General features: G+C 35.0%; 1 protein-coding gene across 1 annotated transcript in view; it reads left to right on the top strand.

The window, feature by feature from the left end:
* LOC129220497 (N-glycosylase/DNA lyase-like) overlaps positions 1 to 21,058 on the top strand; it is a 33,205-nt gene that overhangs the window by 1,952 nt on the left and 10,195 nt on the right. Inside the window, 6 exon segments of the mRNA XM_054854920.1 lie at positions 418 to 513; positions 7,829 to 8,003; positions 8,005 to 8,231; positions 9,757 to 10,039; positions 13,505 to 13,649; positions 14,836 to 14,885. Coding sequence (XP_054710895.1) covers positions 440 to 513; positions 7,829 to 8,003; positions 8,005 to 8,231; positions 9,757 to 10,039; positions 13,505 to 13,649; positions 14,836 to 14,885 — 954 coding nt within the window. The 5' untranslated portion in view covers positions 418 to 439.

The following is a 21,058-nucleotide window of genomic DNA, read 5'->3' as shown; positions in this document are numbered from 1 at the left end:
CCTTATGATATGAGGCACGATTATTTGCGTTAACAATTGTTTTTAAGACAAAATTCAGGGATGATGCGTTTCGTATTATTGTCATGCATTATACACATGACAAGCAATGCAATAAAAAAAAAAAAACATATTTATTCCAAAAATACATTTGTATTTTTGCTCAATATGCTTTATGTTGTGTACTACTGAAAAAATAGTAAGACATATCGTAAACCAAAAGCAGATGTGAAGAGATTGCTACATATTTCCAGCAAAATGCTAATATTGCATCAGACAATGTTTAAAATGAAATTTTAAAATTAAATGCTCAATATCTTGAGCGTTGTAAACAGCATTTGCCATTCAAGCAATTTTTGTTCATTTCCTCATAAATTATTTCAATCTATTGGGTGATTGATGTAAAATGTTGTATTACAGGTTTGACATCTATACAGTTCTAATGTGGAGAAAGATACCTTGTAGTTTTACTGAATTAAATCTTGAAATAACATTAGGAGGAGGCCAATCATTCAGGTGATATTTTAAGTTGTTCTATTCTCCTACCATATAAATATGTTGCTCTCTCTTCTTTCAGAGAAAAAATTGAAAACCCTCAGTTAAGTCTTTACTTTCAACCCCCCCCCTTTTTTTTTCTTTTCTTTATTAATATGCCATTCCACATCAACTGATCTGGTTTTTCAAATCATCCCCACTCGACCATCTCCAAATTGGACGAAATTTTATACCGGTGCAGAAATGCATTAACTATATATATAACCTACATGCGAACTTTCAGCTTTCAAGATCCAAATGCTGAGGATCTAGGATTTTCCCCAAAAAGGGCTCCAAATGGCTTAGTAGCTTTGTGAAACAAATTGCCATGTTGGGCTAAGGTTGCAGAAAATTTTATCATACTGGATGCCTGAAATTTCGTGAGCTAAAGTAATTCAAAAGCTCTTGCTTGAATGCTCTAATTCTATTGTCAAAATACTTGTTTTTAATGTGTTACTGAAGATCGCAGTACGAGACCAAAAATTCAATACTGGTATTCAATATTTTTAAAACATGATACCAGAATACCAGTACCAATATCGGTATTTGAAATTTCTCAAAAATGCTTGAAAACAAATTATTTTGTTGCCACATTTCATAATTTTGTACAAAATTATGTTTTTGTTTGTGAAAATGTATTCTCCATGTGGTGACTGGAGCAGAATAGTCCCAACTTAGTCGATGCATGTCATAAGAAGCAACTAAAATGGACGCCCAATCTAAAGAGTGAGGCATCTGGATGGATGGTAGCATCCGGTTCTATGATGTCTTACACGGTCCTCTCGAGGAACCAGGCAAAACCTCATTCTATTTAGCCTTACGCTCATGCAGGGTGGTTGTGCGAGTGTGGACCTTTTACCACCTCACAATTCCCAGCTCCCATGGAGTTGGAGGCTGGCATGAAAGAGAATACCAGCAACCTTGCTGCTGGAGGATGTGAGGGTATGAGTCTGCAACCCATCGACTGAGTGGGGTGAGGGTGCAGGTCTGGGGGCAACCCAGCGACTCTGCAGTGAGGGGGCAGGTAGTACTCAATTTTGCACAAAAATGCAACAGGAACAGGCAGGAGAGGGGGAGACTGGTATAGGAGGCAAAAACCACTGGGCCAGCCTTTCCCGAGAAGATAGGACAAGCCAAACATCTTTGGTCAGAGGTCTGAACTCCTTCCCTTACACAAATTGCTGCATCTTTAAGAGTAAGGACAAGTCAACCACAGTCCTATGCTCAAGCAGGGAGTATGTTCATGATGGCTGTTGTGAGAGAAACCTTCTCTTCAGAAAAGTTATCTCACATTGACATTGAACGTATTCAGCTGGCTATCCTAAGAAGGGCAGTCCGGATTCTCTCTGGGGATTACATGCCAAAAATGCAAAAAGCTTCTTAACAAAAATAGCATTAGGGAAAAAAATAGCATTAGGAAGTTCAATTTTGTCTTCTCCCGGCTCTTCAGCCGTTTGGATTCTGTCAGATAGCCGAAGTTCCATCCAGTACCTCTCTAATTGGCATAAAGTGGGTGATGGTACTGGTGTTTCTATTATTAACAAACTGGAGCATATTTCTTCTTTTCGAGAGGTGCATTTTCAGTGGATTCCATCTCATGTTGATGTACATGGTAACGAGATGGCCGATATCTTGGCTAAAAAAGGGACTGGTGAGCCATTATATACACCTGATTCTTTGACTTACTTGGAGCTATTTTCTAAGGCTAAAAGAGATGCAAAGTCCTTCTGGACTGTCGCTCCTACCCATAATTGGTACCAGGCGAAGTGCCCGGGAGGTGCATTATCTCTCAAATGTGGTAGGCGAGATCAGACGACCATCACTAGGCTCATTAGTGGACACCTAAAATCATTGACTTATTGCAGTGGAAAAAAGACTTTTCCAACCTGTGTGAAGTGTGCCGACCATCAGGCAACCCCCGAACATATACTGAATTGTCTGGGACTTTCAAGATTGGATCTTTTGGGGGATCAAATGTTGGTGTTGGATTTTTTGAGAGTGACGAATTTCATAGACCAGGTTTAGCGCTGCTAAACACCGGAGATTTGCAACAACAACAGCATTAGGAAGGCTTTTAGTCTTCTTTAGTCATTGCACCTGAAAGCGGCAACTTGCTTTAATGGGTATAAATAAGTATCCAACTCTTTCTGGAAACTGTTACTCACATCATGTGTGATTCTGAAGTGTTTTTTGCCTATAGGTTTGAACACCTTCGTCGTCATTTGCTTGAACCATAGGTGATTCATAACATTCTTATTAGCTGTTCGTTGAATTTTGCTTCAGCTACTGGTCTGTTTTAAGACTTCTGTTTGGGGACTAGTACAATAGACCTCTGGTCGCAGTGCTTGGTTTGTTGAACCCCCCTTTCTTTCATTTCATTGTGAAAATGTACTGTGAACAAATATAAAATGAAGGAACAAATTTCATGACAAAAAAAATATAGTAAAATATATGATGCATCCATTGAATTCTCTCTAAACTTGGAACTCATTTAGTGTTTAACTTCCCTACAGTTGAAAATACTCTTTCTGAATTCCCCCTAGTCATTGGTACTGTTAACAATGTTTGATACACCTCCTCTAATTGTCTAGAAGTCCTTCATCTTCAAATAATTCAGTCTCTTATGTGCTATTTTTGGAAAAATCTTTTAGCCTGTGTGTTTCTTTTGTATTATATGTGTGTAGTGTCTATTATTATTAATATATTTTTTAGATGTTGTGTGTGTGCTAGTTGTAATTTCTTTCTGAGAGACTATATTTTTCCAATATTACCATCATTTTCTCTTGAGCAGGAAAGGTTTGTGCTTGATTTTTATTGTTTGATTGACCCTTTGGGTTGAAATTTAGGATGAACTTTCAAGTTCATCATAAATTTAGTCAAGACTAAATTTGATCTTGTTACTTTCTTTTATTTGTTTTTGCGTTCTTTTCAAAATTCTTTACAATTTTAACTATGTAATTATCTGAAAATGTGTTTTAAGTGATTATGTTTAACCTCCATGCAAATTTTTAAGGCACTATATAATTTCTAAATATTATATTGTCAAGTATAAAGCGAGAAATGTCAACGAACCAATACCCGATGACAACAAATTACCATTTGTTTTGCTTAGAAGAAGTTTTTGTCAAAATTCAGTACAGTTGAGACAAATATTTAAAGAAAATATCAGAAAGTATTACTGCAATTGATGGTTGGAATAAATTATTCATAGAAAAAATACATTCAAAATTACACTCAAAATTAACTTTCACAAAAAGGAAACTGAAAGATCAGGGAAATAGAAAAAACAAAAACATGGTGCACAAAAATGGGATCCATCTCACCATCTAGTAATGAAAATTTCATTTTGCTACCTTTCTGCTAGTTTTGTTTAATGATATTCTATTAGTTTGTGCTTTTGAAGCTTATTTTTACATCAATAAATTGATTTTGGTTCTTTATCATGGAAAAAGGAATGTACAACATTTTAAATATAAGTATATATTTAACAAACTAAATTGAAAATTCTGTAATTGGAACTATTTATTATTTTCAGCTAATACCAAAAATACCAGTATTTTACCTCATCAAATACCGGTATTACAAAATTTCAGAAATTCTGAAAATACGGGTATTTTGTATACCGGTATTGCAATCACTATGTGTTACAATTGTAGTGCATAAATATTCACTTTGTAAAAGATATTGCTGTCCTAAGTAGCCATCACATGAAAAATAACCTATTTTCAATGCATAATTTTGTCAACTTGCATCTTCTTTTTGTTAGAATTCATGGAAAGAGCAGATTTTTTCCTACCGAAATAGGTTTTTTTGGTGTTCTTTCAGATAAGGATGAAAAAATTGACCTTGAAATAATGTTTGTCATATAGAAGGAATGCATATGTACTATGATCTAAAACGGATGGTAATTGCAATGAAAACCTGTTCATAGCAGTTTTATAACTGTTATTACTTATTAATCAGAAATAGTTTTTATTCTTCTTTTAAAAATTAGTTTGCAAGTTAAATATGTGAGAAACAGAATAATGTCTTGTTCAGTCTGTTGAATCTGTTTCCAAAACAAGATTCTTTTTAATAAAATATTAATTATTTTATTGTAAACATTTCTATCAATTTTTTCCCTGTGCTTCTCATGAATTTTAAATTAAACAGACCGCTTTTTTATGTATTTGATTAAACAATCTATCATTGTGTTCCAGTCTGCATCATATGGAACTTTACCATTAAACATTCCACTATACATGCTTAATTCAAACAGGCTTATAAATATATAAAAAAAATCTCCCTTTTTAAACTTTTAAAAATCATGATTGAAATAAAAAAATCAAACTATTTAAATAATGACTTATTGGGTTGTTCGGAAAGTAATTTCGTTTTTACCCGTCAGAGGACTTAATTACGTTTTTTCGAAACCAACTTCACACTTAAGCCGCATAACCATTATATGTCTTGAGAGCTGATATTGCAAGGCTTGTGTGTGAAAAAGTTCTATTAATTCTACGCAGTAGTTTTTGGTTGGTGCCCTTTTAAATATGGAGAGCAATAAGCAGCATTTTCGTCATATTTTACTTTTTTACTTCAGAAAAGGTAAAAATGCTGTCCAAGCGAGAAAAAAATTGACCGATGTGTATGGAGAAGGCGTGTTAACAGTACGCCAGTGCCAGAGCTGGTTTGCAAAATTTTGATCCGGCAATTTTGATGTCGAAGATGCACCACGGTCTGGAAGGCTGGTCGAAGCTGACAAAGATGCGATAAAGGCATTAGTTGATGCAAATCGGCGAATAACCACACGAGAGATCGGTGAGAGATTAAATTTGTCGAATTCGACTGTTTATGGCCATTTGAAAGGCATGGGCTTAACCTCGAAGCTCGATGTGTGGGTGCCCCATGTCCTTACGGAGCGAAATTTGTGTCGTCGCGTTGACGCGTGTGATTCGCTCCTCAAACGTCAAGAAAATGATCCATTTTTGAAGCGGATTATTACTGGGGACGAAAAATGGGTTGTATACAACAATGTTAAACGCAAGAGGTCATGGAGCAGAAAAGATGAACCGGCTCAAAGCGTGTCAAAAGCCAACATTCACCAAAAAAAAGGTGATGCTCTCCGTTTGGTGGGATGTCAAAGGAATCGTTTTTTTTTTTTGAGCTTTTGCCGGACAATACAACGATTAATTCAGAAGTCTATTGTCATCAGCTGGACAAATTGAATGATTCACTTAAAGAGAAGAGGCCCGAATTAATCAACAGGAAGGGTGTGGTGTTCCACCAGGATAATGCGAGACCTCACACAAGTTTGGTCACTCGCCAAAAACTTTTACAGCTTGAATGGGACGTACTGCAACATCCACCATATTCTCTAGATCTGGCGCCTTCCGACTACTATTTGTTCCGGTCCCTGCAAAATTTTTTGGATGGCAAAACCTTTACCTCAAAAATGAAGATGTCAAAAACCACCTGAACCAGTTTTTTTGCCAGCAAGGACCAAAACTTTTATGAGAGGGGAATTATGTTACTGCCAGAAAGATAGCAAAAGGTGTTGGACCAGAATGACCAATATATAATTTAATAAAATTTTTATTCATTATACGAAAACTGTCTTTCATGTTCCCCAAAAAAAACGAAATGACTTTCCGAACAACCCAATAAATCACGATTTATGTAGTGCTGATTTAAATCGCTCAACCCTGTTACTTTCCTACTAGCATTTGGGGAAAAATGTATGTATGTTTAGGATTTCATACAAGATCAAGGAAATCCTATAATAAACAGAAAATTGAAAATGTGAACAAGAAAAGTGATACTAGAAAAATATTTAAAACAAGGGTAATCAGAGGGGAAATTCTGTTACTAGGGTTAATAAAAAGCAAAATTTAATGAAAAATACAAAATTAAATTATTAATGTTACAAATCTCATAAAATCACTTCCCTTTTTTTTCCCCTTAAATGTAACAAAAAAAAAAAAAATTCACTCCTAAAATTGAATTTGAAATGTTTTTGTAATTGTCTTCTGATATTTATCTAGCGTATAGACTAAATAAACTTTTTTAAGGATAGTTAACTCTAACAGGGAGCTTTTAGTGAATTTAAACTTAAAATATTGAATAAAATGTGGCAAACTTGAAGAGTAGAGCAACGTAATGTCATGTGCCGGGTACCCCCACTAAAAACAATGGCACACCCTTCAAATGCTATAGAGCTCTCCAGGAATGAAAACCTTCCCAAATGGAAAAAAATGCTCCAAAAAGCATCTCCTTCCCCCCCCCCCCCCCGAAATAAATAAATAAATAAATAAATAATAATGCAATATTAATGCCTCTTTGTGGGCGCACATAAAATACTGTAAGTTTCTAAGATAAAAAAGGCATTCTAATTCTCCCTAGAATGCAAAAAAAAAATAATAAATAAAAAAAATAATAATGTTGTTGAATCTTTTTAATTAGCTTTACAATCTCTGGAAACTCTGGAAAATTGCTGAAATTGTTTTTATTGTTGGTTAGAATAATTCAAATTATGTGTTGTGAAATTAGTGCCATCTTTGAGTTCTAGATCAAACACAAATTTTATATTATTTTTAATCTGCTGAGATTGACTTATTCTTATGGGAATGAGTTGTATTATCCCTGTTGCAATTTACGGAATTGAATTTTCCGTTGTGTTTCTGCTGGATCATTTTGTAAAGGGGAGCACGATTCTCGATAATCAAATAAAAAATTTGATGACAAAAGGATGAGTGGTTTCAAGTCTGCATGCACATTAACTAACAGTATCACAAACAATATTTATCTAATACTAAGACACAGTATAAGTAGCTATCCAAAAATGATACCATACCTTTTTTTTCCAACATTTTTGACCCCTTTTCCCTCTTTATCATTCTTCATATCCCTTTGTCACATCCATGCTGTTTTTCCTAAATATATTCTCATTAGAGAAAAATTTATGATGTCACATCTCTTGTTCTCCCCTCCCTCCTCCCCTTGTCACAATTTTTGCACAGGCTCCCTTCACCCTTCATAGTATGACATCATTTTTGGACAGTCTCTAAATTCATACTAATTGAAACAACTTTTTTTTTTTTTTTTTTTGAAGAAATGCTCTAACTGAATTAGTGTTCTAATGTTCTAATTTAAAAAAAGCCTTCTATTGGATTAGCAATAAACATATCCACCTATGTATTTTTTGTGCCTGTTACAATAAATGCTCTTGAATTTTGTTTCTTCTTTTCACTTTATGCATGTTTGAAGTGCAGTTGAGAATATAGTTACTCATTTTGACTGTTAGTTTTAATTTTAATAGGTGGAACAAAAATGCTAAAAATGAATGGATTGGAGTAATTTCAGATCTTGCATGGATCCTAAAGCAAGATAGTCAAGGAAATATTCTTTATGTAGTGAATCCAGCTGATGCAACTGAAAATAAGGTCAGTTGTGGTCTCAAGAAACAGAAACGTATGAAGATATGCAAAAATGCTACCTCTATTGAACCTCAGATTAGGAACCAATTTTTCTGACTGTGATAATATGTTAAAAGACTATTTCAATTTACATATAAATCTAGATGAGCTTTATAATACATGGGGAAAAGCTGATGAAAATTTTAGACTGGTTGCAAATCATTACAAAGGCATCAGAATTCTACGTCAAGATCCACTTGAAAATGTATTTTCATTCATTTGTTCTGCAAATAACAATATTTCAAGGTACTGTGATTTTTACCATTTAAAGTATGTATTATAGTTGAATCCTGTTTTAACAAAGTTCAAGGGACTATCAAAATCATTTTGCTCTAATGAAATTTTGTTGTGCCAATATTTTGAATGATGAGTTTGCAGACTTCATCATTTGATTAAAATTATCACATTTTCGTGATTAAAATTATTTTGACCTAATTTGTCCAGATTTTCAACATTTTCTCTTGATTTTTCAAAAAATACTTATTTTCTTGGATCTACCCTATGCAGTAGTGCAAAAAATTTGCCAAAAAAAATTTCTCTTTCAAAAAATAGGGTTCCCTCTAAAATTTGGAAAGAACGTGATTATCTGCTTCTCCGAAAAATGTCATTCTATGTTAAGATTTCAATCCTTTTGCATCCTTAAAATATTTCAAGTATTTTCTTTCATATATGTATGCCAAATTAACTTATTTTATAGCCCCCCTAGTAAATCCGCCACTGGTTATCTTCTAATTTTTAATTTTGTCACTTACATCCCTTTGCTTCGCCACTACCTCCTGAATCTCTTGATCCAGTTTTTTTTTAAACATTCAAACACATAGAAAAATTGGTGTGCTATATTTTAAAACTCTCCCACTGTATTTTAACATTTTTTCCCCTATTCAAAACATATTTAAATGACTCCAGTGTTTTTTACTTTCTTCTATATCTAAGATATAGAAAAAAGTATTGGATTCATGCAAATTTTCGTATTTTGACGGATTTGAACGTTTTGAGGTGTGCTGAGTTCGTTTCGACCATTTTTGGAAAATGTCTGTCTGTGTGTGTGTCACGTATGTGTGTAACCAGTTTTTTGTGGCCGCTGTGCAGCCAAAACTACCGCATGAAATCGAACAGAATTTGGTACACATATGTTCCCCTATGTTAACTTGTGCCCATTGGTTTTTAAAATGTCAGATTTCTAAAACGATGTTTCATCTTGTGACGTCACAAGTGAAGGCAGCCATCTGGAATCCGAGTTCGTGGCTGTCTTTTCTGGCAAGATATTGCCTTTTGGTGATTTTTCACTGAAAGCAATTATCTATTAGCGGCACAAGAATTGTTAGTTCAAAAAAATATTTATTTGACAAAGTTTAGCTATGTCCTGAAACTTTGTTCCAGGTAACCCTAGCAACTTGTTCATTTAGGACATCAGCAACAAAATAAAAACAGCAACTAAATGTCTTTCAAGAGAATTTTAAAGAGAATTCTCAAATCAAAAATTAAGGTTATTAATTTTTGATTCGAGATTCAAAAATTAAAATGAAGGTCAAAATTAAGAAAAAGGTAAACTCACCCTATGTTTTTGACTATGCTGTTTCAGAACTTTTTTTTTCTTTGTAAATGGAAAACAACTCTGTTGTTGTTCATGAAATCCCCGTGTAAGTTTGGAAATACATTTTCTTATATACTTCCATGTTTTTCTTTCCATTCTTATTTTTCTTCCATATTTCATAGTCATTTTTCTTTCAAATTCAGGCTGTTTATCTTGTTCATAAATTTTTCATTTCAGAATAAGTAGTATGGTGGGGAAATTGTGTTCCCACTATGGAAAAGCGATTTCTGTATTTGATGGGACTACATATTATGCATTTCCAGCGTTAGAAAGTTTAGCTGCAAATGGAGTGGAAGAGACATTAAGAAAATTAGGTTTTGGATATAGAGCAAAGTACATCCATGAAACTGCTAAAAGTTTGCTTCATGACAGACCGAGTGACTGGCTCAAAACTCTTAGAACTTTGCCGTATGCAGAAGCACATGCTGAATTGATAAAACTACCAGGAATAGGAGCAAAAGTATGTATTAAATGATACATTTACTATGTACAAATATTGATTGAGATTATATTAGCAACTAAAAGCAAACTAAAAAAATATTACTGAGTTAATTTGCACCAATTTTCAGAGAACTGCAGTTTATCTGATATCTTTTTATCCATAAACTCGCCTCTTTTTCACTGAAAAATGCATTCTCATAACTCCAAAACATGTGGCTGCAGCAAATTTGTACAGATTTTGATTGTACTACAGTGCAATCTTGATATCTCAAATCTCTTGGAAAGAGAAAGAATTTTGAGATATTGAGTTTTTGAGTCATCAAAGGTCTAGAAAAAATACATTAATAACTCTTACGATTGCATACAGATACCTAATATATATTTATTTACCATGGCGGCCACTTTGCTTAATGATTAAAAAGTTAGTCTTCAATATTTTACTAGATCTGAAATTTATTTACGCCCTTGTTTTGATGTAACAAGATCTAGTATTCAATTTTTTGACTGGTTACTAGAAATTGTTAAACTGGATTGTTAGCTGCTTCTGACTAAGCAGACTTTTGATTTTTCCTTTTTAAATAATTTATTTCATCATAGTTTTTCCCAATTACTTATTTTTATTATTTGGTAAAGTGTACTGGAAAAGTGTTTGGCATGAGCAGCTATCTCAACTTTCTTTTTGATCTACAAACGTAAAAGTTCTAATTTTATCTTCAACCAATAGCACATTCAAAAAGCTTTTTACTTGAGAACTGACGAAAAATTAACCCCTGTTCTCAAAGTAGGCAACATGTTCCAAAGAAAAGCACAAAGAATAAACTCTGGGGAAAACTCTGATAAAAAAGACTACAGCACCCCCTTCTAACACACACGCTCTTATTATCTGGTATAAATCCCATACTCTTAAAATTTCCAAGAAAAAGCATGAAAAGCTACAAGTAAATGTCTCCAAAACTGGTTCTACTACAAAAATTGCCAAGGAAAAATGGCAATAAAAACTTGTATCTGTGAAAAAATTTCAACATATCAAGGATTTCAATAGCTAAATTTTGAGATAACCATAGGAAATACAAGAAGTTTTTATGGAAAATGAGGAGGATTTTTTTTTTTTTTTTTTTTTGGAGCTACGGTCGGACCTCGATTTAACGAATTCATCGGGAACGAAACTTTTATGCGTTAAATCAGGGTTATTCGTAATATAGGGGTATGAAAAAAAAATTTAAAAAACTGCACTTACCTTATCTAAAACCCCTAATAAGCAACTGCGCAAAAATATCCATAAGTAGAAAGTGAAACTGAATTAGAAACTCTTCATTCACATTTCACGACTTATTACACACTAGTTAATTTGAAATTTTAAACGGTTAACACTAAGTAATAATGTTTGATGTTAGACAATTTTCTTGATACTTGACTCGAAATAGTTCTCTTTTGACTTTATGGGGAGAAGAAAATACTGTGTCATATGCAGCCTGCTGCATGAGATATGTTTTTAGTTTCCAGGCCATATGAAGCATTTGAAAAAGTAACAGTTTTAATGGGAGTTTCACTATCATTTTTCTGCATCAAAATCAATATTTGTTGGTTGCCCCCTCGCCCGTCAAAAATTGCTGATTGATTCCAAGAAAAACCTTTTACTATTTCAACATACAATATAGATATAACATTTAGGGGGAAAATCCAAAATTTTCTAACTCAAATTAACAAAAAAAATTTTTTTTTCGGCTGTTAAAATAATTTGTTAATTCGGGGCTTGTTTTTCGGTAAACAGGGGGTTTTGCCTTCATTTTAGTTGAGGAAAAAGAAAAATTCGTTAGATCACAAAATTCGTTAAATCGAGGTCCAAGTGTATTAGAAATTTTGAGATGAGGTTCAAGATATCAAGATTTGATAGTATTTTCTTTTACTTTTCTGCATAAAGAGTTTATTTATTATGAGCAAACTTTCTGAATAAATAGGCAAACCTCTTTATCTGTTAAAAAAATGTTAAATTTATGAGGTGCAAATTGTACACTGTCGCATATCATTTGTGCTTTTTCTTTTCTCAATGCCAACCGTTGAACCTCACTATTTCCAGCAGAATTCAGCAATGGAGACCATTTTGCTGCCTGCAATTTGTTTATTTTACATAGCTTGAACGTTCCTCTTACACAATTCTGGCTATGTAAAACAAACAACCATACCAGTCAAGAACGTAGCCTTCATTTGCCCAAGATTAGACCGTTTGCTCCTTTGTCTTGACTCTTTGGATTTTTAATTAGCATACTACACTGATGGACAATTACTAAGGACAGATGGTAATAGCAGCAATAGTAAGCACGAAATGGAAGCCAAAGAAATCTGGTAATTTGAATATGTGCAGGATACAGTAAGACGTGTTGTGCATATGCAAATTTTGGATTCATGACATTGTTCATCATGTGATAGCATGAGAGTGGTACTGCATACAGGCCGGCAAACATAAAAGAAGAGGGCCAATGTCCTACAAGTGGTGTCATGGTGTGGGCAGGGATCATGATCAATGGCCGTACGTCTCTCTATGTGGTTCCAACTGGGACTATGACTGGTCAACGATATATTAATGATATTCTGCTGCCTCATGTTCTGTGGTGCTATAGGTGATAAATTTGTTTTCATGGATGATAATGCAATATGTTATCGAACAGTCGCTGTCCAAGAGTTTTTAGAGAAGTAGAATATTCAACCAATCGGATGGCCAGCATGTTCTCCTGACCTAAATCCCAATAAAAATGTTTGAGATGCCTTAGGGAGGAAACTGCTGGCTGACAATTTCTTCCAATAAATGAGGAAATCCTCATCCATGCTCTGACAGAGCAATGGGATGAATCACTTAACAATAACTGCCCGTTAATGTTGTGCAATGCATGAAAGGACACATGGAAGCTTGCATCCCTTTCTTGGTGGCCATATTTCGTATTAACATCTTATGACGGAATGTCTGCGGATGGTAACTACATTTTTTCCTTTTTACGCATTCGGCACCAAATGACAGCTTTGTCCTCTGAGCACTTTTTTATGCTTTCTAGATTTCAGAGCGCAATAAATTGTTTGTAATGTTCTAACATGCTGGTATTAGCTAATTGCACTTGGCATCCAATCACACTTACTTTTTTATGCACTACGTAGCCCTTTGTGATCCATCCTTAGCAGTTGTCTACCATAATCACGATTTCATGAAGAAATGATTGTTTTTTAAATTATTTTTTAGATCTATTTTGATTATACCTTAAAAGTTATTACTTCCTCCCATTTTAAATTTAGTAGCTAAAATAGTATGTTAAATCAAAACTTAATTTTTTTTTACATTATATTATTCGCGGATTATACGCCGCTGCAGATTAAACGAAGAGTTTCTCTCTTCAGGCCAATTTTATGAGCTGCATATTATACTCTGCCGCGGATAATACTCAGGAAAATACAGTAGATTAATGTATTTACCTATTCATAATTCTTTATATTTCAGGTAGCCGATTGCATTTGTCTGATGTCTCTTGATAAGTACAATGCTATTCCAGTGGATACTCATATTTGGCAAGTTACTTTAAGGGATTATTTACCACACCTAAAGAATTCTAAAACATTAACCAGCAAAATCTTTCAAGAAATAGGTATTGATTTTTCTGTGTCATTTCTTTTGCTTGGAAAAGTATTATTTATCGTACTTTAAGTGTTATCTGTTAAAACTTTCATTAATGAAAATGCTAGCTTGGTATTTTCATATAATTTTTTCCTCAGTTTTTCTTGCATTAAAAGTTCGTTTCTTTTTATTATTACAGTAGAGTCCTGGTTATCCTGCATAAACAAAAAGACAGGCTGATAATAGGGAGGGTGAAATTTATGAAGAAATAAAAAAACACTAAAATAAATTTACAAATCAATTTAATGCATTGATATACATACAGAAATTTTAAATGTAAAGGAGTTCAGGATAAATGAAAAAATCTAGTGGTCTTCATCTGCTTTCTGCCTTGCTCAGGGCCAACAAGAGGTCTTGTCAGCCAAGTCAGAAACTAGGGTCGAGCATCTTGGAGGGGAAGGGGGGGGGGGCAACTAAACTGACTTGACTCTTAGCAACCCTGGCCTTGCGGATATATCTCACTTCTTTGCTGCTATCTCTGGAGCATAATGTTGTCAACAACCCTGACTAATAGCTGCTCAGAGTATGTAATGGCTACTTCAAAAATTTGCACTTCTTCTTCGTCAACTATTTTATGGTACCGAACAGTCTCAGATTCTTTAACATCTTCAGCATCATTGTTGTGACCAAACCTGTCATTTGAGCAATCAGGACAAGTCAGTTGACCCCTCATGAAATTTTGAGAAACAATGAAATTCTTTTTACAGTTTTAAGTACAAAAAGAAGAAAAAGACTTCATTTGAAGTATGCTGTTCAGTTTTGGTCACCTTATAGGGGACATAATTCAGTTGTTTAAATTTATCAAAATGAAAGGTGTTGATGGCTTGGATTTTTGTGCAGAAAGCAGGACAAGGGGTCATTGTTTTGAGCTACTCAAGTCTCAGGCTAATCTGGAAATTAGAAAAAATTATTACTTTAGTAGGATTGTGTAGGCATTTGGAACAGTTTTCTGGAGGAGGTAGTAATGAGTAAGGAGTAGATAGCTTTTATGAAGGCTATTGATCTTCATTGGGGAAACTGACTTATAAACTGACTAGGACCAGCCTACCTGAGCCCATAGCCTGTTGCTGGTCATCACATTTGTATTTGAATTGATGGTGAATTTAATTTTTATTTCATTTAGTCTGAATATCTACATTTTATTATTTTTCACATAGGCAACTTTTATCGGGAAAGGTTTGGTGATTATGCTGGTTGGGCAAATACAGTAAGTATTTTCTTTTCCTCTTTACTTTTATTTAATATAGTTCAGTAATTTTTCTAAACACTCAAGTGTATATGTTATACATCCAATATGAAATCCTGCTTAGAATTAGATGGTGGACATTAGGAAACTATATTCCAAACTGGTTACTTGTCCAATCACAATTACATGTACTAATGAAATAATATTTCTGAGCAGGAAATCCATGTAAATGTATCAGCATGGAGTCAAAATATCTGTTTGTAATTTTCTATTTTTCTCAGCACTTTTTCAATGCCAAAATCTAACTTTTGAAAATTAATGTATAAATCTGCATTAAAAAAAAAAAAAAAATCATTATCAGCAATGAGATAAAGGTGTATTCCAAAAAATATTTCTAGGGGTTATAAGTTGCAAGATTCTTGAAAGTCATTATTTGTCAACAAAGGGTAATGATACAACTTTTTTGGGTGAAGCAACTCAAAATGAACTGATGCAATTGTTGGGAATTCCAAATAATATTATCAATAATTCATGTTTATTTTGATATATTTGGCTTTAATTAAATCCCTATTTTCTTTTATCTTGCAAAGTCACAAATGCTAATTTCAATGTCTGTAACGTATTTCCCGATCTTAGACACGTGCGTGCCTTACGTCATGAAATGACGAAGTTCCTTTTTCATTTGATTGGCCGCCGTTCTAACATCGAGAAATGCGCATCTCAAATGCATGTCTTGAAATCCATGCAAATGTCAATGGCTGGCTATATATGTTGCTTCGGTAGCTCACTCTCTCTCTCTTTTAAGGCGCCGTATTTTAGTTTCATGGTCGACCAAGTCGGCTGTTTGCCGTCATGCTCTCAATTAGGCATTTCATAATTGTAAACTTTATCTGCAAACCTTAAGTTCAATTACTGAATCCTCGATTACATAAATGACTCTTCATTTGTCATATTACAAATTTACAAATAATGGTTTTGCATGTTTTACTAAATTATCTATGCTTCGAGAGAACTTATTTTGCAATTTCATGTTTCATATGTAAATAGCTCGCCAAGGATATCATTGTATTTTATCACCATGGAGGAAATAAAAAGAAATAATTTCAACAACAGGTATTATTTTCTGCAAAAAACTCCAATTACACTCTGCAACTCAAAAGGGCACTAATTAAATTAGTCATCGGTGCGATAACTTCATTGATAAAATCTCAACGCACAGTATGGTTATGGGCCCAGCGCCCTCCTCGCATTTTATATTTGGAGTTGATGAATGAAACGTACATTTCCTGGTGATTTATAAAATTTATCAGACGGCAGGCCCTGAAAATTCAAAATGGAAATCAGAAAACTGAATCGGGACAACTACGCCACGTGGACCGAAGATATGAAGGCAGTCCTGATGTCAAAGAACTGTTAAAGACTAATTTTCGGAAGCGAAGTAGAGCCAGCAAAAGATTCTGCCTTACTTCAAGATTTCCATAAGAGAAGTGATAAGACGTACAGCATGATTTATTTAAATGTAAGTTCGGAGTACAAACCTCTAATCAGTGTTGTAGAAATACTGAAAGAAGCTTGGAGGAAATTAGAAATCCACTTTAGACCTGATTCAAGAGCAAGAGTAATCGGCCTCACAGACGAGTTTTTTTCATGCCGAATTGACGAAGGTGAAGAAATCAATATTTACGCTTCAAGATTGAGAAAAATAATGAAACAACTTCTAGATGCCGGTAAACCAGTTTCGAGTTGCTATGAAGCTTTTCAATTTATCCGATACTTACCTGCTGAATTCGAAGGAATAGTTCAGTCTATATATCGGTAGGAAGATGCTGATTTCACATTCGACAAAATTCTCAAAGAACTTTTAGCCAAAGAATCCCGGTTGCAACAAGTTCAAAGAGACCGCAGTGAATATTCAAGTTCTGCATTAGTCGTCTCCCGTAGGACTTTAAATAGTACGAAAGTCAAACAGTGCAAGTACTGCCATAAAAATGGACACACAGAATCAAAGTGTTTTAAAAAGAAGAAGTCAAAAGAAAATAACTTCATATGTTCTGCATCAGTAGCGGAAGATGATCTAAAATTGTGCTGGGCTGTGGATTCGGCATCCACAAATCACTTTTGCAACAACAAGAGACTGTTTCGAGATTTCCAGCCCGTGAAACAATATAGAATAGCTACCGCTCTTCAAGGATCCACCTGCAAAATCGAGGGAAAAGGAACAGTGGTCATGATCCTGAAAAACAAAGGTAACACCGAAGGAGTGACTTTAAATAATGTTCTGTATTCTCCCAAATTGTGCAGAAATTGAATTTCAGCTTCACTAATTGACCGTGCTGGTAATTCTTTTTATTGTAGAGGTGGTAAATTTATTGTGAAATCTAAATGTAATAGTCAAATCGTTCTTACAGCTAAATTGAAAGAGGGTTTTTATATTGTTAATCCTACGTATCCTCATTTTAATTGCTTTTGCTAATTTCGTACAGAATTCCAAAAATGATAAAAGTAATGAACGTGTGACTAAAATTTCAACTTTGAAAAACGGTGCTAACAAATCTAAAACTTCGGTAATGAAAAGGAAAAGTAAGACTTTTCCGAAAAAAAAGCAGGTTTAAATTCCGACACTAGAAATTTTAACAAGAGTTCAAAATATAGCCAATCTGGTGAAATTAAAAATACTAATGTTTCTAAAAGTATTTTTACGGATGTTAAATTTAATGAAATTCATAATGAGGCGCAGAGTCTTGATACCATTCCTACACCTGTTCCGGAATTAGGAAAATCAATTTCTGCAAGCTCGAGCCAGATTCTGAGTCCCGCTAAAATTTTCTGGGTTAGAAAAGCCATTCTTCGTCCAGATAAATCGCGTACAAAAATTTATTGTTCAATAGAGGGTTCAAATGCTAGGTAAATGCTTAGTTTTTGTTTCGCTCCACCAGATCGCGCCACCATTCAATCTGTACATATTTCTTATCCCTTCTAATAAAAATTCACTCCTGTTATTGACACCAAACTAGCATGTTGTGTCTGTCACTCTGCTTTAGATAAATAATCTTGACAGGTTATGGGTCGTCGCACGAGCTTACAACTGCGTGTAAGAAATCTTTAAAGTTGCTCATGATATAAGAGAAGCAATATTTCTTTTCTACTTACGAGGCAACGATCGTCGCGGGAAGTTTTTCGCCATTTCGTAGTTCGGCGGGAAGACAGCGTTAGTACGCCGCCATCTTGGAAGAATGGATTTCAGCCGCCAGATAAAGCCTCTTTCCGGTGAAGCAGATTGGCCGATGTGGAAACGGAAAATACGTGATCTGCTAGATTATCATGAAGGTGCAACTGAAGTTATAGATGGAAAATTGGAAAAACCAGAAGCCATTACTGCCACGGCACAGTAGTCAGAGAGGAAGCAGTATAAAGAACGCTGCGATTTATACCGAAAAGCGAACAGTTACGCTAAATCTATGATCGCAAGCACGGTAACCGATGTTGTATATCAGAAGATTATGGATAAAGAAACAGCTTATGAAGCTTGGGAGTCCTTAAAACAACAGTTTGAAGCCAGTTCAAAAGACCAGTTGTTTAAGATATGCACAGAGTTTTTTGCTTTCAGTTGGATCCAAGGTGATGATGTTTCTACACATATAGCAAAATTAAGAAGTCTCTGGAATGAACTAAATAACGGCCTTGAAGCTAGAAACGAGAGTAAGTTGCCTGATTTAATGCTAGTCTGTAAAATCTTGCATATTTTGCCAAGTCAGTTTGAAACTTTTCAATCTAGTTGGATGCTATTAGCAAAAGATGACAACAAATCTTTTGAAGAATTAACAGTATAGTTATGCATGTTTGAAAGAAATTTTACAAAAGCTGAAGATAGCAAAGTAGTTCAGGAAGCATTAGTAGCAGCAAAGCCTAGTAAGTTTAAAACAAGAAAAGGAGATTTCTGCAATTACTGTAAGCGCAGGGGCCACTGGGTAAAGGACTGCAAAAAATGGATTTCTGACGGAAAACCTGCAAAGAACCAATCCAAAGATCCAGTATCGGCAAACATAGCACTGATGTCCGTTTGTGAGGAAGCCTGTGCAGCAGAGACTAGTTCAACAGCATACTGGATTGACAATGGAGCAACTAGACATGTCACAAACTGTTCCAGGTACTTTATTGATTTTATGAAATTTAATAATCCTTGTGGCATTAGAGCTGCTGGAAATGAAACATTAGAAGCACTAGGGAAAGGTACTATCAAGATAAAAACTACAGTAAATGGAAAATGTCAAGAAGTTTTTCTAAAAGATGTGTGGTACGTTCCACAAATTAGTCGGAATTTATTTTCTGTACTCGCTGCACAAGACAGAAATAAGGAAAGTACATTTTTGTCTACCCCCACAGAGTGCTGGTTAAAACTCCACAAAGAAGCAGTGCTTTATGGATCTCGGCGCATCAGTGGTACTTTATTCAAAGCAGATATTGAGCCCATCTTACCTGAAAAGGCGGTAGAAGTGCATACTGCTGAAGTGGACAGCTCCTTATTACAGCTATATCACGAGAGATGGAGTCACCAAGACAAGCGTCATGTTAGAAGCATTCTCGAAAAAGAATTAGGCATTAGTGTAAACCTAGACAAAGAACTTTGCGAGCCTTGTGTTTATGGCAAAGCACACAGATTATCCTTTGGCACTAGAAAAAAGGTCTCTGAGCCAGGTGAGCTTATTACGGCTGATGTTTGTGGACCTTTTGAAGAGTCGTTTCAGAAGAAAAGGTATCTTGTGCTCTTCAAAGATAGTTTTACAAAGTTTCGATATGGCTATGTTGTGAAAGAGAAATCTGAAGTCAAACAGGTACTGGAACAAATGCTTGCACACGCTAAAGTACTAGGACACTCTATAAAAGAATTTCTGAGTGATAACGGTGGCGAGTTCGACAACGAGGATGTCCGAAAAATTTTGCGTTCCAGAGGCATCACCCAACGGCTAACAGCACCATTCACTCCTGAACAAAATGGTCACAGTGAGCGTGAATTTCGCACGATCGTTGAAATGGCCAGAACTTTCAGGTATGCAAATTCAGAAGCAGACTTTCCTCCCGCAATATGGGCTGAATTAGTAAGTTCTGCTATTTACATACTTAATAGGACAGGCAAGTCCTCAATAGAAGATGCAAGTCCTCATGAGCTTTGGCTGAAAAGAAAACCACGGCTGAGACACCTAAGAGTTATAGGATCCACATGTTACGCTCATATTCCTAAACAAAAACGGAAGAAAATGGATAGGAAAGCCATCAAAGGCTATCTAGTCGGTTACGATGGAGATGAACGCTACAGAATATATATCAAAAGAGATCATCGTGTGATTCTATCGAGAGATGTGATCTTTCAAGAGAAAGCGAGTAACTGTAATGAAAACTCAGAGCTATTGCAAGACGGAAAAGAGCTCAACCAGGGAAAGAATCCTGAGAAACAAGTTGAAATTAAGGAATTTTCTAAGCAAGATGTTGGAAATCATGAAACTGACAGTGAAGAAGATGCCGTTGAGTCTATCCCTGAGATGCAATTAAGAGACCGCTCACAGCTGCAAAAACCTAAGCGCTTTGAAGACCACATGATGGAAGCTGAATCATATGGATATGAATGTGAAAATCCAAATACCTATGCAGAAGCAATTAATTCCAAAGATAGTGGGAACTGGAGGAAGGCAATGCATGATGAAATGCACTCGCTTGAAGAAAACAGCACATGGGAGCTGACTAATTTACCAAAGGAAGCAAAAGTAATACCCTGTAAATGAGTATATAGGTTGAAGACAAATCCAGATGGAAGCATCAACAAATATAAAGCTAGACTCGTTGTGAAAGGTTTCACTCAACGTCAAGGAGTTGATTACAACGAAACATTTAGCCCTGTAGCAAAGTTGGCAAGAATACGTGCAGTACTAAGCATGGCAGCTGAAGAGAAAATGCATTTGACACAATTTGATGTTTCAACAGCATTTTTGTATGGAAACCTAGAAGAAACAATTTTTATGCAGCAACCAGAAGGTTTTGAAGACGGCACAGAGAAAGTCTGCAAACTTAAGCGTAGCTTGTACGGCCTGAAACAATCACCACGTTGCTGGAATAAATGTTTCGGACAGTTTCTTACAGATCTGAACTTCAAAGTAAGCGAAGCTGACCCATGCTTGTACATCAGGGAAACCAAGAAGGGC

Source organism: Uloborus diversus, chromosome 4, assembly GCF_026930045.1.
Source record: "Uloborus diversus isolate 005 chromosome 4, Udiv.v.3.1, whole genome shotgun sequence".
NCBI classification, from domain to species: domain Eukaryota; kingdom Metazoa; phylum Arthropoda; class Arachnida; order Araneae; family Uloboridae; genus Uloborus; species Uloborus diversus.
The sequence above is the reverse complement of the archived record's forward strand: the minus strand, read 5'-3'. Positions and strand labels throughout refer to the sequence as shown.